This window comes from Geotrypetes seraphini, chromosome 5 (genome assembly GCF_902459505.1).
Source record: "Geotrypetes seraphini chromosome 5, aGeoSer1.1, whole genome shotgun sequence".
NCBI classification, from domain to species: Eukaryota; Metazoa; Chordata; class Amphibia; order Gymnophiona; family Dermophiidae; genus Geotrypetes; species Geotrypetes seraphini.
This window is the reverse complement of record NC_047088.1, coordinates 98,678,559-98,704,379: the sequence shown is the minus strand read 5'-3', so window position 1 is coordinate 98,704,379 and position 25,821 is coordinate 98,678,559. Positions and strand designations below refer to the sequence as shown.

General features: G+C 43.9%; 1 protein-coding gene across 4 annotated transcripts in view; it reads left to right on the top strand.

Moving 5' to 3' along the window:
• Positions 1-25,821, top strand: part of DOC2A (double C2 domain alpha) — a 180,049-nt gene that overhangs the window by 95,236 nt on the left and 58,992 nt on the right. For all 4 annotated transcript variants that reach the window (XM_033945556.1, XM_033945554.1, XM_033945555.1 and 1 more), the window contains 4 exons: positions 6,331-6,440; positions 18,739-18,865; positions 19,053-19,112; positions 19,591-19,748. In XM_033945556.1, coding sequence (XP_033801447.1) covers positions 6,331-6,440; positions 18,739-18,865; positions 19,053-19,112; positions 19,591-19,748 — 455 coding nt within the window. The remainder of the gene's footprint in view (positions 1-6,330; positions 6,441-18,738; positions 18,866-19,052; positions 19,113-19,590; positions 19,749-25,821) is intronic.

Sequence of the window (25,821 nt, the reverse complement as noted above, 5' to 3'; positions counted from 1 at the left end):
TTATGAGCACCCTGGGCAACCTCACCTTCACTGCGAGCAAATGTCTACTATCTTATTCAGACGATATCTTCCTCTTGATCCTACTCCATATTGATTAGAGAATGACACGGTGGCTGATCCCAAGTCTAGCGTGGGGAGCCGCTGGTAACCCACCAAAATGGGGAGAGAAAAAAATAGTAATCGCTGCGGGGCGGGGACAAGGCCATTCACCGCCCCATGGAGCGGTGAATGGTCTTGTCTCCGCAGCAAAAGGAACACGTGCAGTCACGGATTGCATGATCGGGAGCCCCCTCCCACCCAATCGCCATGTCCTGCCATCTTTCTCCCTCCCTCACCCTCATCTTATGTGCCGAATTTAATTGTTCTCCCAGCGGCACGCTTTCAACAAGTTGCGTGTGGCTGCGACTGCTTCTGTTGAATCTTCTCTAACGCAACCGAAACAGGAAGTTGCGTCAGAGGAGAAGATTCAACTGAAGCAGCCACGCGCGACTTGTTGAAAGTGTGCCGCTGGGAGAAGAACAATTAAATTCTGCACATAAGGTGAGGGAGAAGGGAGGGAGGGAGATGGTGGGACGTGGCAATTGGGCAGTAGGGGGCTGCTGGACCGCACGATCCATGAAAGGGAAAGAGATGCTGAGCCAAGTGGATGAAGACACAGCAGGAAAGAGAAAGGGGAGGACAGGCAGGTGAGCCAGAAGCTGGAAGCAGAGGGAGAAAGAGGGAAAGAAGCTAGATGGGGTTGGAGAGGAGAGAGACACATTAGTGTGAAAGAGGAAGAGAGGGGAAATCTGGACTTAGGAAGGTAACAGAAACAGAGGAGAAATTATGTGCATGGGGGCATAGGGACAGAGATATAAAGGGGAGATACATGGGGGGATTATGTGCATGTGGGCATAGGGACAGAAACATAAAGGGGAGATACATGGAGATGGTATATGGACACAGAGGGACAATTCCGGACACAGGAGGGAGTATACAGATACAGAGGGGAGATATTAGAAATGGGGAAAATAGGAACACAGACGGGAGATGGTTTGTGCGGATGGGATCATATGGTTAGTGGGGACAGGACAGGAACCGAGCTCACAGGGATGGGGTGGGGATGAGCTCACGGGGACGGGGACAAATTATTTTCCCCGTGTCATTCTCTAATACTGATGATAGGGAAAGTTTGCCAAGGTATTGAAAAAATCTACTCCAACAAACTAAAATTAAACACCACCAAAACCAAACTTCTTTGGTTCCACAATGTTACATAGTCTGCACCCACCAGCCTAACCTTACCTTCTGGTGTGACACTAAATGTTGAGAAGACTTCCAAGGTGCTTGGAATCCTGCTAGACTCCACAATTTCCCACGAACGTTGAATATTCAACTTCTGTAAAAAAAACAACTTTCTCCAGTTTAAAGCAATTGAGACTGATGAAACGTTACTTTTTATAACAATCACTTTGCAATTCTGGTCCAAAATTTTAGTCCTAACACAACCAGACTACTGCAATTCTCTCTTTGTGGGCATAATCTCCTCTCAAATGTACAAACTCCAAATGATTCAGAACACTGCAATCAGACTGATCTTTGGCTTAAAAAATACCCCATCTCTGCTTACTACCGCATGCTTCACTGGCTACCTGTAAAGGCTCAAATCTTGTTTAAACTTTCATGCGCTGTGCTCTAAACACCAACTCACTGGAACAGATAACTCACCTGTTCTCCACCTCTCTCTTCACCTCAACCAGGATCAACATCCCTTCATCCAAGGAAGTGAAATAGAAGCATATATTCAACACCCTTTTCACATATGCTGCTACAAGAACCAGCACACCCTTCTAACATCCATAAGAACAGAACTGAACTACCTCACCTTCAGGAAAAGACTGAAAATGTACTTGTTTAACAAAATTCTTTCATCTCAATGACTCTGCCCTCTTTCTCAGAGCCTGAAACCGACAACTTTCCTTCCCTCTCCTTCCCATTACATAGAAACATAGAAACATAGAAATTGACGGCAGAAAAGGGCCATAGCCCATCGAGTCTGCCCATACCAATGACCCACTCCCTGATTCTTACTCTCCTATAGATCCCACATGAATATCCCATTTTCTCTTAAAATCTGACACGCTGTTGGCCTCAATCACCTGCTGAGGCAGCTCGTTCCAATGATCAACCACCCTTTCAGTGAAGAAGTACTTCCTAGCATCACCTTGACATTTCCCTCCCCTGATCTTCAGCGAGTGTCCTCTGGTTACCGTGGGCCCTGTAAGACTGAATATATCATTTTTCACCTCTATACGCCCCGTGATATATTTAAAGGTCTCAATCATATCCCCCCTCTCTCTTCGCTCCTCCAGTGAGTACATCCGCAGTTTTTTTAACCTTTCTTCATACGTGAGATCCCTGAGCCCCAAGACCATCCTGGTAGCCATTCGTTGAACCGACTCAACTCTCAACACATCTTTCCGGTAGTGTGGTCTCCAGAATTGAACGCAATACTCGAGATGAGGTCTCACCATGGATCTGTACAGTGGCATTATAACTTCAGGTTTTCGGCTGACAAAACCCCTGCGGATGCAGCCCATCATTTGTCTTGCCTTGGACGAAGCCTTCTCCACATGATTGGCAGCCTTCATATCATTGCTAATGATCACTCCTAAATCTCGTTCCACCGTGGTCCTGGACAAGGTTTCACCATTTAGTGTGTATGTTCTGTGTGGATTTTTTTTGCCTAGGTGCATTACTTTACATTTTTTAGCATTGAAGCCTAACTGCCAAGTTGATGACCACTGTTCAAGCTGCCGTAGGTCCTGCGTCATAAAGTCAGGCACATTGCTTTTGTCTACTATATTGCATAGTTTGGCGTCGTCGGCAAACAGTGATACCTTTCCTCTAAGCCCTTGGGTCAAATATCCTATGAATAAATTGAATAGAATCGGCCCTAAGACGGAGCCCTGAGGTACTCCACTCGTCACTGCTGACGTTTTGGAGGGGATACCATTCACCATCACCCTCTGAAGCCTACCATCCAGCCAATCCCTTACCCATTTAGTGAAAGTATCTCCTAATCCCATTGATTTCAGTTTATTCAACAGCCTACGGTGTGGGACACTATCAAAAGCTTTGCTGAAGTCCAAATATATCACGTCCAGGGACTCCCCGGCATCCAGATGACTGGTCACCCAGTCAAAGAAGTCAATCAGATTAGTTTGGCAGGACCTTCCCCTGGTAAATCCGTGTTGGTGCGGATCACGTAAATTTTCTTCGTCTAGAATTACCACACCCCTTAATCCAATGATGAACCCTTAATTGTCTCCTCCCTTCAACTGAATAAAATCTTACTCTATGACACTTTATCTCATCATCCCTTGACCTGTCCAACCCCCTTAAAAGAAAATCTGTCTTACTATAACTGAACAGCCTCCTGCCACAATGTAATCTTTCTCTACAATGGGATGTAACTATTTCCCCATGATACTACATGGGCCTCTTATCTTGTAAATTGCCTTGCACCTGTACTGGATAAGTGCAATTCAGAAATTCTGATTAGATTACATTAGATTATACAGGGTCATCAATACCTCCTTTTTCCTACTGGCCTTACCTCTCTCTATATACCCTAGCATATTTCTAGCTTTCGACATCATGTTTTCAACCTGTCTGGCCACCTTTAGATCAATACACTTTTCCCTCCATATCCACGGGGGTTAGGGGCAGAGCCAGCCCACGAATATTATAAAACCGCCAATAATATTTGGGCCGGTTCTGCCCCTAACCCCCGCTTCCCCCTGGCTATTTTAAACCCTGTAAGCCCCCCCTAAAGCCTTACCTGGTGGTCTAGTGGGTTTTCAGGGCAGGAGCGATCTTCTCACGCTCCTGCCCTGTGTAGATCGCTCACAAGAAATGGCTGCCTTGAGCTCCCATAGTCTCTCGAGACTACAACAGGAGCTCGGCAGCCATTTCCTATGAGCGATCTGCATGGAGCAGGAGCGTGGGAAGATCACTCCTGCCCCGAAAACCCGCTAGACCCCCAGGTAAGGCTTAAGGGGGGGGGGTTAACAGGGCTTAAAATAGCCCAAAAAATTAAAATGATTTTTTTGTTTTAAAATTGCGAATAACCGAATCCGCAGATGCTGAAACCACGGATTCGGAGGGGGAAGTGTACATCCTATTACATCCAAGTCCTGCTCCTCTTTGTGCACAAATGTTCTTCACCCATAAACTGTACCGTTCCCTCAGGTTTTTGCAGCCCAAATGCATGACCTTGCATTTCTTAGCATTAAATCTTAGCTGTCAAATTTCTGACCAGTCTTAAAGCTTTGCTAGGTCTTTCCTCATGTTATTCACATCATTAGGTATCATCCATAAAGAGGCAAATCTTACCTGACAACTCTTCAGCAATATCGCTTACAAAAATGTTAAAAAGAACAGGCCCAAAAACCGAACTTTGAGGCATACTACTGGTAACATCCCTTTCCTCAAAGAGATCGCCATTGACCACTACACTGTCACCTTGCACTCAACCAGTTCCTGACCCTGTCCATCACTCTGGGGCCCATCCCTAGAGCACTCAATTTATTTATTAGATGTCTGTTTGGAACACTGTCAAAGTCTTTGCTAAAATCTAAATACACCACATCTAGCGCACTCTCTCTATCCAATTCTCTGGTCACCAGTCAAAGAAATTGATCAGACATATAACTTTACATATTTAAGTTAGATGTTTAAAGTTACATAGTGGCTCTGCCACTGAATATTGACTTTTACATCGGTTTTCCAAGGGAAGTGACTTGGGAAAAGTATGCGCAAAAAGTCTACACCTACTATGTATGTGGGTATTTTTTCTTTGAAATCTTATGCATATACGAGGGCTGTTCAAAAAGTATCAGACCTTTATTCATTAAAAAATACTCGTATTCAGATACAACAGTCTTATACTAATCTCCTTAAAAGTAGTCCCTTTGGGCTGCCACACACTTCTTCCAACGGTTCTGTCACTGTCGGAAGCAGCGCTGGAACGCCTCTTTTGAGATTGCTCACAACTGGTCCGTCACCTTCTGCATGATGTCTTTTCTTGACTGAAATCTGGTCCCTTTCAGGGGCATTTTCAGCTTGGGGAAAAGCCAGAAGTCACAGAGCCATGTCGGGAGAGTAGGGAGTCTGAGGAATCACAGGTGTGTTGGGTTTGGCCAGGAAACTCCATATCAAATGTGAAGAATGGGCAGGTGCATTATCGTGATGGAGCTGCCAATTGCCCACTGCCCACAGGGCATCTCACAAGTGTTATGAAGCTGACGCAGAACCTCTTGATAGTACCCCTTGATGATTCCATGATCCTGCATCACCAGGGTCCTCACTTGGGCAATGACGATCTCATTTCTGGATGTTGAGGGCCTACCAGAATGTTATTCACTCTCCACTGATGTGCAGCCATCTCTGAAGCGGTTGTACCACTCCTTTATCTGTGTGGTGCCCATTGCTTCATCCCCGAATGCCTGTTTAATCTTGCAGATCATTTCTACTTGGGAATGCCATGCTTTATACAAAATTTAATGCAGTAGCATTGTTCAACTTTTTCTGTCATTTTGTCAAAAATGAAAATTGGACAGCGCTCACTTACACTTCCTCACTCATCGGCGTTCTGCCGGCGACTGACAACTTCTGTAGGTGGGAAAAAATTCAAGCATGTGCAAACCACGCCTCCCTAGCTTTATTTGTTTACGCAAGAAAAATTAAGGTCTGATACTTTTTGAACAGCCCCTGTACTTTGGAAATCAAACATAAACACACAAGTTGAGTCCTTGCCTCAGTCCTGCCCTGGAAATAGCTCATTATTGCACACATATACAGTAGTATACAGTTTATGTTCATATGTTTTGGGCAATTTTCAAAAGCCCCATCTCTAAATCTCTGATTTATCTGCACACATACCTTTGAAAATTACCTTCTGTATCTACAGATACACATACTTTGTACATATCATTGAAACTACAGTATTCTTAAACACATAATATATTTAGACAATGCTTTGGACACTCTTCAGTTCTCTCATCCATCATTAATGTCTTGCTTTGGTGATTTACTGTCTCTACCATCCATTGCTAATGCCTTGTTTTGGTAGTACTTGGCCTCTGTCATCAACTGATAAAGCCTTGTTTTGTATGTTTTGTGCCTTTTTTATCCATTGATAGCATTTTGTTACCCTGGGGTTCTACCTTCCCTGCATAATGCCCCATTTTGGTTATCCCTTGTCTCTTTCATCTGTAGATAATGCCTTGCATTGCTTACTCCTTTAATTTTCTGTTTCTCCTGATAATATTTGGTTGCTTTGTTCAGGCAAACAAATTAAAGACTCGGACAGTGAGGAACACCCTGAACCCAGCCTGGAATGAGAACCTAACCTACTGTGGCATCACTGAAGAAGATATGGCCCGCAAGATCTTAAGGTGAAATGAGGGTGGCCTCCCACTGATATAAGATCACTAAATAATGCTAGTTCATTAGAACACAGGCTAAGCCATGTAGTGTAAACAGGATCAGGTAAGTCTTATTCTTGATGGCCTGAAGCCAGTTGGTGGCCCAGCAATTATGTGCCTTTTGAAAAATGAAATCTAGAGCCACTTAGGGACTACAAGTCATCAGAAATAAGTTTGGAGGCCTGTTAACCTTTTCAGTTTCCATCCAGATACATGTTGGAAAGTGTGTTTCCATGTGCTAGATGCAGACCTGGTTTTTCCACTGCTATTCTTCTCTAATAGGGAGTCACAGGAAGAACAGGCATAGACTACAATTTCTTGTGGGAAAGGAATCTTGGATATAGCTCACACTTTTTTTGTTGTTGTTGTATCACAAGGTGAATTACATTTAAGTAGAGTAGGTATATTTTTGCATCTACTGGGACATATGCCAGCCTCCATTCACACCGCCCCTCATGCACGGCTGTACATGCGTTCCCTTCAATGGGACCTCAAATTGAAATGGAACCAATATCTAAATCAATTGTCAGAGATTCTCCCAGTTACAAACAGCACTCGAGCTGCTCTGCTCTTCAGTGGTGGCTTCAATCCACCAATCTCATATGAGGCAATCTGTTTCATATGCCAAAACCACAAATAACAATCACCACAGATTGTAACCGGCACTAGAGCCTAGCCACGGGAATCCTCACTGGTCTTCAGTGGTTACAGCCAAAACTTGTACCAGCATGTGACCCAGTAGGAAGTCATCCTGCAGACACTGTATTAATAAGTAAAACAAACCAAAATCAGAACCAATGCACAGGTTGGTCCTCCCAAAAGGAAATTTAATCATCAGAATGGCAAAATCCAAAACAATGCAACTTGCAAAATACAAAGGGGGAAAAAAAAAACCAAAAAGAAAACTCTGAGAAAAGTTCAGGATTTTCTCCTCACCAAAGTCAATAATGTTCCTTGTGGCTTTACTCTCCACAGAGCTTCTTATAACAAGGCTTCGAAAGCCTGCTCCTTAGCAGGTTGCCAAAAAGAGTTCAGTTCTCTGTTATACTGCTTCAAACACTCACAGTCTCTGCAAAGACACAAGTCTCCAGCTTATTATTAACACTGCTGGGAATAGAGGAGTGCCTCAAGTTTGCCTTACAAAAGCACAAAAACACAGCTTTCAAAAACCCGCCCAGGTGTTGGCAAACTTCTCCCCACTAAAAAGGCACTCTCAGCTTCTTTCACAAAATGAGCAGAGAACAAAACAGTGCAGTAACAAAACACAACAGTTCAAACAGTCCATGTAGCTGGATAGAAAACAAAACCACTTCAACCCAAAATAGCAATCAATAACAAAAAAAAAACACCTCACAGTTTGCTCAGTCCTGGAAAAGGGTTGCCAAGCCTACTTCCATCGGCTCAGGAGCCACTTCCAAGCCCTCAGGGATCAGGTGGCCTTGCAGCTCCATTGGCATTTCCTGCTCTGCTTCCAGCAACTCTGAAGTGGGTCCCGACTCTTCCACTTCCATGGGGTCATAGGTATTACCCATGCTTGAGCTGGGAAGCTCTTCTTTAGGGAGAGACCTGAGCTTCCTCCCTAACCTGCCTAGTAGCTTGCTAACATCTACAGGCCTTTCAAGAGGGGAGCCACGCCCTACTGTAGCTGAGCTTGCTCTCACCTGGGCTTCTCTCTGGCTCCCCCGGTGGACAGTAGAGAAATAGTCTTCCTCCCATTCTGGGTCAGTGGCATCCTCAAGCGGGGCAGATTGGTACTGGGAGCTAGCCTTGGCAATCCCCTTATTGGGCTTCTCACTTTCTTAGTGACCTTGGCAGGCCCGGAGCCTGACTAGTCACAAGATGCATCGCACATCGGATGAGGTGCTCATACTTTGCAGATCAGCACTCAAGGCCACTAGTCTCATGAGGAAGCCAAGCTTCATATCAACATTCTGGAGCTACGAGCAGTATATCTAGCATTTCAAGCTTTCAAACACCAGATAACCAACAAAGTTGTACAGGTTCAGACAGTCAATCGGGTAACAATGTATTACTTGAACAAGCAAGGGGGCACAGGATCCCTTCTTTTATATCAGGAGGCGATGTGAATTTGGCAATTTGCATTATCAAGGAGTATTTTTCTAACCACAGTATACCTGCCAGGGACACAAAACCAGCTAGCCAACTCTCTCAGCAGACATCTACAGCCACATGAATGGTCACTGCATCCAGAGATATTCTCCCACATCACCATAACATTTGGAATACCACAGATTGATCTGTTCTCATCCCCAGACAACATGAAATGTCACCTGTTCTGTTCCAAAATTCCATCAACTCAAAGCCTATCCAGCGATGCATTAGCTCTATCTTGGTCAGGTCACTTCCTTTATGCATTTTCTCCACTTCCTCTCATGCAGAAAGTACTAATAGAAATTTGTCAAGACTGTGCAAAGTGCATTCTGATAGCACCTTATTGGCCACATCAGACATCAGACATGGTTTTCAACCATACTGTGTCTGCAAGTAGAACCACCAATCCGTCTACCACTCCTTCCGGATCTATGTCCCAACATTCAGGAACAACCAAATCTACGCTCTTTGATGGCATGGAAGCTGAACGGAGACCTTATGCCGATTTAAATCTTACAACAGAAGTACTTCCTTACAGAGGAGGTACTTCTTCATTCCAGTAAAATGTCCACATGTAAAGCTTATGCATACAAGTGGCAACGGTTTTCAACATGGTGTTCCAATTCATCTATTGACCCATTTACTTGCCCAATATCAATTGTGCTCCAATACCTACTCCATCTTTCAAAGTCTGAATTAGCAGTTGCGTGAGTAAGAGCGCTTCTAAGTGCTATATCTTCTTTACACGATCCTATTTCTGGTCTCATGACCCTTTAATATCCAGACTTCTAAAGGGTCTTCTTCTAAAAAATCCACCAACTTTGAATCCTCCTCCACAGTGGGATCTCAATTTAATATTATCAGCTTTATCCAAACCTCCATTCATCGATCCATATTAAATGGATTTAAAATATTTAACCTGGAAAACTTTGTTTCTTATTGCTATAACATCATCAAGAAGAATAAGTGAACTTCAAGTGTTAGTATACTATCATCCATACCTCAAATTTTTTCCAAATAAGGTATTATTGAGGACCCATTCAAAGTTTCTACCTAAAGTGGTTACACCATTCCACGTTAACCAGCCAGTTGTGTTACCAACCCTTTTTGAAAACACATTAACTCCTCATAATTTAGATTGTGGCAATATTCTGCGAGCCTATCTACGCAGAACATCATCAATAAATCGTCAATCTCAACTATTTCTGTCTTTTGATGCTAGCACATTAGGTAAACCAGTTTAAAAAAAGAACAATGTTGAACTGGTTGGTAGACTGCATATCATTCTGCTATAACAATAATTCTTCTACATTCATTTCTAAAATTACAGCTCATAAACTGAGATCGAAAGCTGTTTCACTTGCTTACTTAAGAAATGTTTCCATAGTTGACATGTGTAGAGCAGCAACATGGAGCAATCCAAGCACATTTGTGAATCATTACTTTAGATCAGGGATCTCAAAGTCCCTCCTTGAGGGCCACAATCCAGTTGGGTTTTCAGGATTTCCCCAATGAATATGCATTGAAAGCAGTGCATACACATAGATCTCATGCATATTCATTGGGGAAATCCTGAAAACACGACCGGATTGCAGCCTTCAAGGAGGGACTTTGAGACCCCTGCTTTAGATCAATCTTTTCAGGTTGATTATTTGCCAATTGTTGATAAAATGCACAATTCTTAGAAGGTGTTGTTATAAATAAAATTGTTTTTGAAATTCTGCTAACCTCCTCCTTATCATCTGGTTAGTGAGACAACCCTCAGCTTGGGAATCTCCACTTGTGTGGCTGTTGCTATCCTGCTTATCCATGGAGAAAGCGAATGTTGCACACCTGTAACAGGTGTTCTCCGTGGATAGCAGGATACAACAGCAACACAATCCCGCCCATCCCTTCCCTTGCATATACACATTTGTGAAAGCTAATGTACTATATTTCAGTCAATAAATTCAAAATAAAATGCTTTTATACCTTAGTTGCCTGGAAATTTATTTTTCTATCATGTTGGTTCCAGTTTTTCTTTTTTCTGCTTTCCTGTCTTCTGCATTTCTTCTTCTCTCTCCTCCACCCCCATGTGCAACATGTTTCCCTCTTTCTCACTGTTCACCTCTTACTCTCTATCTCTCTCATTCCCTCCCTTGCTGCAAAAGGAATGGGAAAAGAATGGGGGGAAATCTATGGTTTTCGGGTGCAAGAAAATGATTTAGCTAGGTCTGGAGTTTGGCAAAATTAATTTTCTGATGTTCCCATTTCCCCTGAAGTCCATTGATCAGACATTAAGCTTAGCCTGCCAATAGGCTGCAGGGGAAAAAAGGACTGAAGATGGCTAAGGCACTGTCACTGTGAGAGAAGAGATGGAATGTAAAAGGGAGAACACAGCTGAACTTAATACAAGGAGAACAAGCAGGAAGGGACAACTCAGACACAGGAGGGGATGACCACACAGCAAACATGGGAGATAACACAGGAGCAGTAAAGGATACCGTAAATGAAACTGTAAGGACAGCCAAGAGTAGAAGGTCCAAAAAGGTAATACGAAGGGAACTTAGATGTATGTATACAAATGCTAGAAGTCTAGGAAACAAAATGGGAGAACTAGAGACGATAGCAAGACATGAGAACATGGATATCATTGGCATAACAGAAACATGGTGGAATGAAGAAAACAAATGGGACACAGTACTACAGGGATACAAACTATATAGAAGGGATCGAGAAGGGCAGAAAGGTGGAGGTATTGCCCTATATGTTAAGGAAGGAATAGATTCTGTTGGAATGATTACAACAGACAGGAAAGAGAAGCTGGAGTCCCTCTGGATCAAAATTCCTGGTCACAATGGCGCAGATACAAAAATTGGCCTTTACTATCGTCCCCCAGGACAGGCGGAGGTCACTGACTCAGAAATGATGGAGGAAATCAAACAAGTATGCAAGACAGGCAATGTAGTTATATTGGGAGACTTCAATTTCCCAGGAATAGACTGGAAACTAGGAGCCTCCAACTGCGGCAAGGAGGCCAAGTTCCTGGAGGTGCTAGGGGATTGCTTCCTGGAGCAAATGGTAAAAGAGCCGACAAGAGGCGACGCCACCTTGGACTTGGTCCTAAATGGTCTCACCGGACCGATAACAGAAGTAGAAGTCATGGTTCCACTGGGAACGAGTGATCACAATGTAATCAACTTTAAACTTGACATCGGGAAAGGGAAACATGCCAAAACCTTAACCACCACCTTAAACTTTAAAAAGGGTAAATACGATTGCATGAGAGCCATGGTAACAAAACGACTCGAGAAGATGGTGGACAAACTTGAAACAGTAGACCAGGCATGGTGCCTATTGAAAAATACTATTGCAGAAGCACAAGATCTCTACATTCCGAGGATTTCCAAAGATCGGAGAACTAAAGGCAAAGGAGAACCAGCATGGCTTACCATACAGGTGAAGGAAGCCATAAAAGAAAAGAAGGACTCTTTCAAAAAATGGAAATGCACGAAGACAACCGAAGCCTGGAACAAACATAAAGATGAACAGAAGAAATGTCACAAGGCGGTGAGGGATGCAAAACAGGACTATGAGGAAAAAATAGCCCGGGAGGCCAAAAACTTCAAGCCCTTCTTTAGATACGTGAAAGGGAAAAAACCTGCAAAAGAGGCAGTGGGACCCTTGGACGACATGGGAAGAAAAGGGTACATCAAGGAAGATAAACAAATCGCAGACAAACTAAATTCCTTCTTTGCGTCTGTCTTTACGAAGGAGGACACCTCAACAATACCTGAAGTGGAGAAACTGTTTACAGGAGAAATAAAGGACAGCCTCACCACAGTTGAAGTGAACTTAGATCAGATATACTACCAGATCGACAAACTTAAAAGTGACAAATCCCCTGGACCGGATGAAATTCACCCGAGAGTCTTGAAGGAATTGAAGGTCGAAATCGGAGAGTTACTGCAAAAACTTGCAACCCTGTCAATCAGAACTGGTCAGATACCAGACGACTGGAGGAAAGCGAACGTCACGCCAATTTTCAAAAAAGGATCGAGAGGAGAACCGGGCAACTATAGACCTGTGAGTCTTACATCTGTCCCCGGCAAGATGATTGAATCACTGATCAAGGATAGCATAGTTCAGCACTTGGACACACATGACTTGATGAAACCCAGTCAACATGGATTCAGGAAAGGGAAATCGTGTTTGACGAATTTACTCCAATTCTTTGAGACCGTGAACGAGCAAATTGATAGTGGAAAGCCGGTGGACATAATATACTTGAACTTCCAGAAAGCATTTGACAAAGTTCCACACAAAAGACTTCTTAGGAAACTACAAAGCCATGGCATAGAGGGAGATATACAAAGATGGATAGGCAAATGGCTGGAAAACAGGAAGCAGAGAGTGGGCATAAATGGGAAGTTCTCCGACTGGGAGAAAGTGACTAGTGGTGTACCCCAAGGCTCGGTACTTGGGCCGATCCTTTTTAATATTTATATCAATGACCTGGAAAACGGAACATCCAGTGAGATCATCAAGTTTGCAGACGACACAAAACTCTGCCGGGCAATCAGATCGCAGGAGGACAGTGAGGAACTCCAGAGCGACTTGTGTCGGTTAGAAAAATGGGCGGAGAAATGGCAGATGAAGTTCAACGTGGAGAAATGCAAGGTAATGCATTTAGGCAGTAAAAATAAGGAATACGAGTACAGAATGTCAGGTGCAACTCTGGGAAAAAGTGAACAAGAAAGGGATCTGGGTGTACTGATAGATAGGACCCTGAAGCCATCGGCACAATGCGCGGCAGCGGCAAATAAGGCAAATAGAATGTTGGGCATGATAAAGAAAGGAATCTCGAGTAGATCGGAGAAAGTTATAATGCCGCTTTATAGGGCAATGGTCAGACCCCACTTGGAATACTGCGTCCAACATTGGTCTCCCTACTTAAAGAAGGATATAAAACTGCTGGAGAGGGTGCAGAGACGAGCAACTAAACTAGTGAAGGGTATGGAGAAACTGGAATATGAGGATCGACTTAAAACACTGGGATTGTTCTCCCTTGAGAAAAGGAGACTGCGTGGGGATATGATCGAAACCTTCAAAATACTGAAAGGAATCGACAAAATAGAGCAGAAAAAACTATTTACATTGTCCAATTTGACACGGACAAGAGGACATGAAATGAAGCTAAGGGGGGGCAAGTTCAGGACTAATATCAGGAAGTTCTGCTTCACACAGAGAGTGGTTGACATCTGGAATACTCTCCCAGGGGAGATTATTGCGGAATCGACAGTCCTAGGCTTCAAAAGCAAACTAGATGCATATCTCCTTGAGAGAGGCATATAAAGATATGGTTGGCTATAAAATAAGCCAGGTGTATACCTAGCAGGGCCTCCGCGTGTGCGGATCGCCGGACTTGATGGACCGAAGGTCTGATCCGGAGATGGCGCTTCTTATGTTCTTATGTTCTTATGTTCAAGCTGAAGGAGGCATGGAAAATGATACAAAGTTAACTGCAGCCCTTTGGTCACCAATAGGCTGCAGGGAAAAGCAGGACTGAAAGATGATGTCTCATAAGCTGTTGGTTAGGTCTCCTCTGCAGCTTATTAGCTGGGTAAGAAATGTTTGAGGAATGGACTAATAATAGAGAACACAGAACAGCTGCAGTGTAGGTAAGAGAGGCTTCCTGCCTTTTGTCTACCATAGAGAGGGAGACAGGTGCTGAGGGAGACTCTTGGAAAGGAATGAGGAAGGAAAAAGTACACACAGGCATTGAGAGATGGAACACATGAGTTGTGAGGGGAAGAGAGGCTAAGGGAACATAGTAACATAGTAGATGACGGCAGATAAAGACCCGAATGGTCCATCCAGTCTGCCCAACCTGATTCAATTTAAATTTTTAAATTTTTTCTTCTTAGCTATTTCTGGGCAAGAATCCAAAGCTTTACCCTGTACTGTGCTTGGGTTCCAACTGCCGAAATCTCTGTTAAGACTTACTCTACCCATCTACACCCTCCCAGCCATTGAAGCCCTCCCCAGCCCATCCTCCACCAAACGGCCATATACAGATACAGACCGTGCAAGTCTGCCTTAGTTCAATATTTAATCTTATTTTCTGATTCTAGATCCTTTGTGTTCATCCCACGCTTCTTTGAACTCAGTCACAGTTTTACTCTCCACCACCTCTCTCGGGAGCGCATTCCAGGCATCCACCACCCTCTCCGTAAAGTAGAATTTCCTAACATTGCCTTTGAATCTACCACCCCTCAACCTCAAATTATGTCCTCTGGTTTTACCATTTTCCTTTCTCTGAAAAAGATTTTGTTCTACGTTAATACCCTTCAAGTATTTGAACGTCTGAATCATATCTCCCCTGTCTCTCCTTTCCTCTAGGGTATACATATTCAGGGCTTCCAGTCTCTCATACGTCTTCTGGCGCAAGCCTCCTATCATTTTCGTCGCCCTCCTCTGAACCGCCTCAAGTCTTCTTACGTCTTTCGCCAGATACGGTCTCCAAAACTGAACACAATACTCCAAGTGGGGCCTTACCAATGACCTGTACAGGGGCATCAACACCTTCTTCCTTCTACTGACTACGCCTCTCTTTATACAGCCCAGCATCCTTCTGGCAGCAGCCACTGCCTTGTCACACTGTTTTTTCACCTTTAGATCTTCGGACACTATCACCACAAGGTCCCTCTCCCCATCCGTGCATATCAGCTTCTCATCTCCCAGCATATACGGTTCCTTCCTATTATTAATCCCCAAATGCATTATTCTGCATTTCTTTGCATTGAATTTTAGTTGCCAGGCATTAGACCATTCCTCTAACTTTTGCAGATCCTTTTTCATATTTTCCACTCCCTCTTCGGTGTCTACTCTGTTACAAATCTTGGTATCATCTGCAAAAAGGCAAACTTTTCCTTCTAACTCTTCAGCAATGCCACTCACAAACATATTGAACACACATGGACTATGAAAGAGTGAACAAAGTTAAAGTAAATATGCAAGCTAGAGGGTGCATGGACAGTGATACAAAGATAAATGGGTGAGTGATGGGCTAAAGAAAGAAACAGATGAAGACAAAGAGAGGAACTGCATAGAATTCAAACAGCAGGGGACTGATAGAGGAGATAGGCTGAGAAAAGGGTTCTCAGAGGAGAGAATCGGGTTGGAGGGAAGAAGTACTAAGAGGTAAAGAAAAGGATGAAAGTGGCAGGATAATTTTCAGATTTAGGGGGCATGGTTCTAAAACAAACCAATGCCAGTTACCCTGACAACATTGAACACTTCAACCCTGCAGTCGAATAGCTACACAAAAGAACCTGAACAACAACCCTATCACAATCACTCAGACCATTTTCCCGAATGAAGCTCAGTCTTCCAGGTACTGCCTACTAATAACAATAGTGCCATTGTATACTCTTGAAAATATCCCAAAGAGATTTGAGTAAATTCAAAGTGCCAGAGGAGATTCCAGAAAAATGCAAAATATGGAGCTGTAGAGGGGCATTTTTGAAAGAAAGTCCAATTGAGAGGTCCAGCAAATAATGTCCAATTATAAGTCCGTTTCACTGCCATTTTCAAACAGGGAAAAAGTCAGAATTTTCTGTTTGAAAATATTTGAGAAGGATGTTCTTGTACTGCAAACATCCAAAATGAACAGCCATTTTCTAAAAATGAAATATCCAAAATTTGAATGCCAAAAAAGCAGGTACAAAATCATCTCTTTGGCATGATTTATATGATGGTTCTTCAAAAAGTCTCTGCACTTTCATATTTTCACAGGCAACGGTTATGGCACGAAAAGTAGTAAGAGGGTGTGTCGTAGAATGTCAAGGGAAAAATGTATCGCAAAACAGGGTGATTATGTGGAAAAGTGATGCAATTTGCTTTTGAGATATTTAATAAATAGTATTTAATAAAATAAAAATGCGGAAACCTTTTGAAGATCCCTCATACAAAAATGACCACAGTTTCGAGGGTCATTTCATAAATAATGTGCACTATTTTTTTAAATATACATGTTTTATTTTTTTTCAAGTACAGTGGTACCTTGGTTTACGAGCATAATTCGTTCCAGAAGCATGCTCGTAATCCAAAGTACTCGTATATCAAAGCAACTTTCCCCATAGGCCATAATGGCAATGCTGACAATTCGTTCCAGAACCCAAAAGGTGCCGAGGAAGTGGTGAGGGGTGGCCCAGGGGTCTGTACCTGTTGGGTGTCGGGTGCCGGGTCTCTAGTAACGCCTCCTCCATCCGCCAGCCGCTGAAGAACCCCTGAGCCAACACAGTGCCGCTTCAGGGGGATTCTGTCCGCCGGCCAGCTTTCCACTCTGGGTGCCTTCCGCTTGTTGGAGAGCCTTTATCTGAGCCCACGCAGCCGAGTGTCGTCCCACCTGCACGTTCCGTATGATCACGCACAACGTCGATGATTGACGTGCTCGTCTTGCAAAACACTCGCAAACCGCGTTACTCGCAAACCGAGGTTCCACTGTATTTCTTTAAAATCCTTCAATATAGTCTCCCTGCTTTGCAATGCCCAAGTCCCAATGTCTGGGAAGCTTCATTATTTCATCCAAGCCACCGTTTTTGTTCAGTTGCCGAATGGCTCAGGTACCGGCAGAAGAAAGCTCTTCCAGAGATGCAAAACGATGTCCACGCATAGGTTGTTTCAACTTTGGAGAAGGTCGAAGTCTGGTGGACTCATGTCTGGACTGTAGGGAGCATGAGGTAATACCTCACAGCCGTATTCACGTAGTTTATCAATGACGAGTGGAGAGCTCCATCTTCCCCCCGACCAAAAAAATTTTGACTAGCTCAATCAAAATCAAACAAATGATGATTTTTGCTTATGATCATGAAGGCATCATCATCACAGACAAAGTTCCATATGGAAGAAGTGTCACAGCAGTGTATTATCATGATTTTTTGCACAAAATGCGCAGGAAAATGCTCTTGGCTGGGCCAGTCATTCTTCACAACAATGCTCACCCGCACATAAGGAATGTCATCATTGGAAAAACTACGCGAATACGGCTGGGAGGTGTTACTTCATGCTCTCTACAGTCCAGACATGAATCCATCAGACTTCGACCTTTTTCCAAAGTTGAAACAACCTATGCGTGGACATCATTTTGCATCTGAAAAATAGTGTCTTGATGGAATAATGAAGGTTCCCGGATGTTAAGACTTGGTCATTGCAAAGCAGGGAGACTATATTGAAGGATTGTAAAGAAATACTTGAAAAAACATAAAACATGTACATTTTTTAAAAAAATAGTATGCATTATTTATTAAATGACCCTCGTATGTCTTTGCAGAGCAGAGGCACAGCCTAGTGATCAGAGCAGTCGATTTTAAACAATGGGATCCAGGTACAAATTCCACCATAATTCCTTTATATGTTATTGGGAGCCCTCTAGGAGCAGATAAAAACTACTGTTCCTAAAGATATACAATAGCCATTATGCTTGCAGGTTTCTTATAGATTCAATTATGGTAGGTATCTCTATTTTCCAGAAGGGCTCACATATCTGAACAGAAAAAAAAGAGTAAAAAGTGGGAGTTACACAGGGGACCTGTTGTTCAAAGTCCACTGTTCTGACCACTAGGCTACTTCTTACACTTGCTTGCTATTCTATTAGGAATGGTCATAATATCTGAAGCTGTCATAGAGCCTGGTATCTACTATCACTTTCATATCTTAATGGGGTAGGAGGCAGTCAATAATTACTGGGAGATTAAGAAGATGTCATGCCTTAATCCCTCCAGTGGTCAGCTGCTCAATTGGGGTACCTTTCTGTACCCTGGACGTGATTTAAACAGGTCTAGATAAAAACATTCTTCTTTTTTGCCTTGGACATTCCATTCTTTTCCATTATTGCTGAAAGACATCTTAATTTGTGCCCACCCTTGTCCCACCCAAAACATATCTTCAACATGCCCCTTTGCTATTTGGATGAACTGCAGTGGAAAACAGCCAAACCTACCTTTCAAAAATCGTGATTTGGACCTTTCTGGCAGATTAACATTTTTTGGCCATTTTGAGACGTTAGTTTGCTTAAAATAAGCACCAAAGCATCTGAAATAATTTTCTATTGATCAGGAATGAGTGACTGAATAACAGTACATCCTGGATTAAGAGGTGTGTCTGAACTTTACAGGATATCAGTATGTGATGAGGACAAGCTGAGCCACAATGAATTTATTGGTGAGACTCGAGTTCCACTGCGACGTCTAAAGCCAGGACAGAAAAAGCACTTCAACATATGCCTGGAGCGACAAATACCGGTGAGTCTTGATAGGTGGGTTACAGGGAGACTCCAGCACAGTCTCTGCAAATATTTTTGGGTGATTTTGTTGAAGGAACACAGCCTTCAAGCTGGAGAAACCCCTTTCCTTGTTAGCCAATGTTCCACATTATTTTTTTTTTTTCATACGTTTATTTCACATGTCTCTTCTATGTTCCTCTTTTCAGCTGGCCTCTCCCTCTTCTATGACAGCTGCTCTCAGAGGAATTTCTTTCTATCTGAAAGAGGTGAGACCCTTATTTCAGAATCCCTAATATTCTCAGACCCTTGCCACAAGAAATTCAAGTTCTCAGATATTTCACCTTGTAGCTAAAATAAACCCAATGATTAAAATCAGTGGCATAGCAAAGGGGGTGGGGGGTGCAGGGGGCTGACTGCCCCAAGTGCCATCTTGGCAGGGGCACTGGCACCTTTCCTCCTCTTTGCCCACACATTTCTTCAAAATCTTTGGCAACAGCTAGGAAATGCTGCTCACTACCACCAAGATTTTGAAGAGGTATGTAGGGGGAAAGGTGCGATGGAGAAGAGTGAGGGGAAGGCGCATGGCTTGGCGATGCCAGGACACCCGCCCCGGGCACTTCCTTCCCTCGCTATGCCACTGATGAAAACCTTCCTTTTATGTTTGAAAAGTTAAGTTTCTTGTGCTAATCATCTTCACAGAGTTCTATGCTTTCAAGATGTAACATCTGCTTTACTGTCTCACAGCTGGAGAGGGCGCAGCAGTGGGAAATGGAAGAAAGAGGCCGTATTCTCCTTTCCCTCATGTACAGCTCGGAGCGAGGTGGGCTTGTGGTGGGCATCATCCGTTGTGCACATCTGGCAGCTATGGATGTCAATGGCTACTCAGACCCCTATGTCAAGACGTGAGTCTCGAGAAGAGGAGGGAGGGGGAGTTTCAGTGATGTGTTTCATTCTCCATATACCAGTGAAGGTCACTATACTGATACATAGAAGCAGATCTCAAAACTCGTTCTTAGAAGTCAGGGGTTTTCAGTGAGAGCTGCAAACAGGTTTGGTTTCCAAAATAATTATCATAAATATCTCATAAGATGTATTTGTATTTGTTTAGATGAAGATGTAGGCTAACATACTACGTAGGTTTTGCTGAACCTTTGCGGCCCTTAAGGACTGGAACAAACAAGCCCTGCTGACCTCTGGCTTTACTTTCAGTTCCCCATAAGTAACGATACTTTGTGCTTATCCCAGGCTTTCTTAAATTTTGAACCTTTTTGTGCCTCCACCACTTCACTGGCAGGACATTCCATGCATCCTTTCTGTGAAAAAATATTTCTTGATATTAGTCCTGAGTTTTCCTTTCAGCCATATCCTAAGATCTTGCATTATAAAACTTACTTTCTGCTGAAAAAATGCTTTCTTATTATGCACTATTTATCCCTTTGAGGTATTTAAGAAAGGTTTGGACAAGTTCCTGGAGGAAAAGTCCATAGTATGTTATTGAGAAAGACATGAGGGAAGCCACTGCTTGCCCTGTATCAGTAGCATGGAATATTACTACACCTTGGGTTTTGGCCATGTTACGTGTTCCCGCTAAGCTGCGCTGGCCTGCGCTCGCGCACAAAATAATACATCGCAGCGCACAAGTTTCTCTTCACAGCGCACACACGCGTCGCAAAGGTAAGGGGAGGTAAGGTAAGGGGACGCATTGGGTGGATTGCACTTCCCCACAATTCCCATGCTTCGGTTCCTCTTCTTCCTTCCTTCCTCCCCCCCCGCGGGACCCTGCGGCACCATCAACTCTTACTCCCTCTAATGTCGGCCCTGCAGCTCCAGACTTCCTCGCACCTTCTCCCCTCCCCCTTTGGATCGCTATTATTTTAAATGTTATAGCCGCGGAGCTGTATCCATCAGTGGAGATGTCTAACCTCGGCCTGCCCCGGAACTCTTACTGCAACAGTGACTTCCTGTTCCTGCCTAGACGGGCGGCTGCTGCAGTAAGAGTTCCGGGGCAGGCCGAGGTTAGACATCTCCACTGATGGATACAGCTCCGCGGCTATAACAGCTCCTGCAGCTCTGCACTTCCCCACAATTGCCATGCTTCGGTTCCTCTTCTTCCTTCCTTCCTCCCCTCCCCCCCCCGCGGGACCCTGCGGCACCATCAACTCTTACTCCCTCTAATGTCGGCCCTGCAGCTCCAGACTTCCTCGCACCTTCTCCCCTCCCCCTTTGGATCGCTATTATTTTAAATGTTATAGCCGCGGAGCTGTATCCATCAGTGGAGATGTCTAACCTCGGCCTGCCCCGGAACTCTTACTGCAGCAGCCGCCCGTCTAGGCAGGAACAGGAAGCCACTGTTGCAGTAAGAGTTCCGGGGCAGGCCGAGGTTAGACATCTCCACTGATGGATACAGCTCCGCGGCTATAACATTTAAAATAATAGCGATCCAAAGGGGGAGGGGAGAAGGTGCGAGGAAGTCTGGAGCTGCAGGGCCGACATTAGAGGGAGTAAGAGTTGATGGTGCCGCAGGGTCCCGCGGGGGGGGGGGGGGAGGAAGGAAGGAAGAAGAGGAACCGAAGCATGGCAATTGTGGGGAAGTGCAGAGCTGCAGGGAAGAGTGTTGCGGTACCCAGCTGGAGGGAGAAGGAAGATGAGGGAGGGAATTAAAGGAGATGCCAGGGCTTGGAGCGTAGGAGGAAGGTATGCCAGTCTAAGGGAAAAGGAAGGGGGAGATGTGAGAGCATGGAGGGGGAGCGAAAGATGGAAGAAAAGGAAAGGAGAGAGATGCCAGAGAATCAGGGAAGGGGAGATACCAGACTATGAGGAGAGGTGTGGGAGAGGGAAGGCGAGGAGAGAGATGCCAGACCAATGGGGTGAAAGGAGAGATGGAAGGGGGAGGCATACAGTTTCTGGAAGGGGCATAGAAGGAGAGAAGATGCCATATAGGGGAAGAGAGACGGCAGACAGTGGATGGAAGGAAGAGAGTTACAAGAAGATGAGGAAAGGAGAAACCACAGAAGACAAAGGTAGAAAAAAATTTCTATTTATTTATTGCTTTAGGAGACATGTGTCACTGTTTCTGTGAAGCATTGTATGCAGAGTCCAGCTTCTTGCTGGTTCAATTTAACCTTTGTCTATGTATTTTTATTTTATCCCCCCTTTTACAAAACTGTGAAGCGTTTTTAGCACCAGCCTTGGTGGTAGCAGCTCTGATGCTCAGAATTTTATGAGCATCAGAGCTGTTACCTCCGTAGCTAAAATCCACACTACAGTTTTGTAAAAGAGGGAGGGGTTAGTTTGTGATTACATATTCCTTACTAGGCGAAGGTGTTTTCTGTGTTCTGTGTGTTTTCTGTTAGGATTGACGGTGTAGGATTGATCTGTGCTGGTCTGGCTTGTTTAGTTTTACAATGGGTGTATTGATGTACTGCTCACTGCAATATGTAAGATGCTGCCTTTTCCTAGGTACTCATGTGTGACGTGTGGTTTGTTACTAAAAATCATGTTTTTCTTACAGATGGGGGGGGGGTGCCAAAAAATGATGGGCCCCGGATGTTACATATGCTAGGTACGCCACTGTATGTAAAGATACCAGAAAGCTGGCGTAGCAAAAACTTCTAAGTTTTGAGTATTTAACCCTCCCACAATCTCACGGGCACTCGTTTCAAGTTTATTGAGATTTTGATTTAAACGCAATATCAAATATTTTCAATGCGTATAACAAAAATAAATTTGGGGAAATAAATAAAACCATTTGAACCAGTGTTCCCGCTAAGCTGCGCTGGCGCACAAAATATTACATCGCAGCGCACACGTTTCTCGTCACAGCGCACAATCGGAAGAGGCGTACGGCAGATGGCAGGGCGGCGAGAGGAGAATCGGGCGAGTTGGCTCATAACTTGCTGGCGCCCGATATTTTTGGCTCACGGTGAAAAAAGTTTGCTCACAACACCCGCCCGCTTAGAGGGAACACTGGTGACCTGGATTGGCCACCGTGAGAACGGGCTACTGGGCTTCATGGACCATTGATCTGACCCAGTGAGGCCATACTTTATGTTCTTATTTGAATATGTATAGCTTATGCTTCCCTCCGTCTTTCCTTCTAGGGGCCTTAAATTCCACCTTAAGACTGTGGTGCAGGCTGTGGAAGCTTCACTCTGAACTGCCTCTGTTCTTTATGTCTTTGCTTATTACCAAACTTTACATATTGCCCTTTGCCAGGCATCAGGGCAGTTTGCAATAAAATTGTAAGAAAAGATAGAAAGAAATCAGAAGAAAGTACAGCCCCCTCCCCTTCACCCAATGGCATCAACTCTGCATGACCTATTCAACCCAATCAAGTTTCAAAGGCCTGGGGAAAATATGCTTTAATTTTAGCCTTAAATTTTATCAAAGATGCCCCCAACCAAAATGTTCTTAAAATAATAGAAGTTATTGTCTGTGGTCATTCATTGTTCCTAACATTGCTACATTTGACTCAGAGTTGCTCTATGTATCTTGTATCATGCTTTGCTCATTTGTATTTAAAACTGTGTTTGGATATTCAATAAACTACAGTCGACTCTGCTTAAGTTCAAGGCCTCCGGACTGGACCGCAACGTGTGCTTAAACGGAGTGTGCGCTTAATCGGAGTACCACTTTTTAGTCATGAAAAATCACAGTACACTGTAGTCAAATGCAATAAAACTTATATTCAGCAAAAAACACACTGAATACAATTTAACACGGTTCAGTTATAGAAACAGCACTGTTCCATCTAATGCAATACACTGTAAACCATTTTGTAAACCAACATTCTACTGAAATAATCCTTCATTGTTTTCTGCATGCAGATTGCACGATTCAGGCTCTGTATTTGACTACTGATGCTGTAAAACTGTCCATAGTCATGACATCCATTTATCTCCAGATAACAATGCAGCGTGTGTAGGGACTTCAGCGTGTCTGAGAAGGAAGCAATCTCTGCAGGTGTTTCATTAGTCTTGATGACTGCAGCAGTATCTCCATCCTCATCAGACTATTGGATGTCTGCAGTGTCCTTTATGACTGTACAGATATCAGAATTAGTGCTGTCAGATGATGTGGGCACATCATTGTCAATGGCGACATACAGTTCAAACTCTTGTGGCGAGAGTCCAACTGGGAGTTCAGTGGACGAAGTGCCAGCTTCAGTTGTCTCATCAGATGCGTGAATGAAGCTCACCCGTCGATAGCAATTTGAAATAGTTGATGACGAGACTCGACTCCACGCCTCCTCACCCATGTGAAAAGAATCAAGCACTGTCATTTTTCTCGTGCGCTCAGCTCGGGGGCTGGATTCTGTGCTTGCATCAATCACTGCCATCATATATCTTAAGTCCAGCGACCTGTAATGACGTTTGAAGTTGGCAATTATCCCTTGGTCCATTGGTTGGATCAAAGAGGTCGTGTTTGGCGGCAGAAACACGAGTTTGATGTTGGATAGTCGTACGTCATTGCTGCGTGCTGCACAGTCATCACACAACATTACAATGTGCCTACTACGCCTTCTCATCAGATTGTCAAGCTTCTGCAACCATTCAATCCACAGTGTCACCGTTATCCATGCGTTTTTGATGCTTTCATATTCAACAGGCAGGCATTTAATGCTTTTGAAGCACCGAGGATTTAGATTCTTCCCAATCACCAGTGGCCGAACTTTTCACTACCGTCCATATTGCAACTGAGCAGCAATGTCAATCATTCCTTTTGTACCTTGAAGCCAACATTTTTGCTGTGTTTGAAAGCCAATGTTCCATCAGGGATGGTACGCCAGTACAGGCCCGTCTCATTGGCGTTGAAAACATCGCATGGTTCATATCCACCAGTGACTGATGGTAACACTTCCATGACCCATCTTTCTGCACCAAACTCATCCGCATCTTATTTTTCGTCATGCTGCTTCTTAAATTTTATGCCGTTATGAACTTTCAACCTCTCTAGTCATCCGTCTGTTGCTTTGAAGTCTTCTACACCTAGTTCTTCGGATAGCTGTGCTGCTTTCTCCATCAGCAGAGGCCCACTGATTGGCAGTTGACAACTTCTAGCTTCAGCTAACCATCGCAGAAATGCCTGTTCAATGTCTCCAGCCTTCCCAATTCTTTTCCGTTTTCTGGTAGGATTGCTGTTTTGCCAGTCTTTCAATATGGCTTGCTTTTTTTTGTAAATCTGAGAAATCTGGCTAGGATGAACACTGTAATGTTTTGCAATAGAGACCTGACTCTCCCGTTGGTCAAGTCTCTTTAAGACATCGACACCTTCAGCCAAAGACGAAGATTTTTGTCCACACGATGCCATATTGCAGTTCCGAAAGTTCAAACACCTGGCCAAGCCTAGACTGCTGATCCGAAACACGTGGCTCATCCACGTAGGAATGTGATTGCTTTTAACCGGAGTGAACGTAACGTGAACAAATAGAGGTGGGACCTATAACATCAGTGTGCATAAGCAGATTGTGTGCTTATCAGAATTGCAATTATATGGAGTTTACGTCAATTGACTTTAATGTAAAAAACACGGGACCATGGTGGTAGGCTGCTAGTAATCAACGTGCACATAGGTGGAGTCGACTGTACTTCTAAAAAAAAAAAAAAAAAACTGCCCACAACCAGAAATAGCATAGAAGTGCATTCCAGAAAAGAGGGGCCGGTATATAAAATGCAGATATCTGAGTAAAATCCAGACATCGTCAATAGTGGGAAGGCATCAATAGGAGATTGTACCTTGGTGATCATAGTACCCTAGCCCCTCATTCAGTAATGTCAGCTAAATGTAAGTGCCATTTGTGTTCTCGGGTTATAGAATACAAGTACTTAAATAGAAAATGACCTAGGGGCAAACTTGTCCCCGTTCCCACGAGTTTTGTCCCAGTCCCATTCCTGCAAGCTTTGCCTTAACCGCACAAGCCTTGAACACTTATGATTTTAAAATGTCAAGGTTTGTGCAGATGAGGACAGAGCTTGC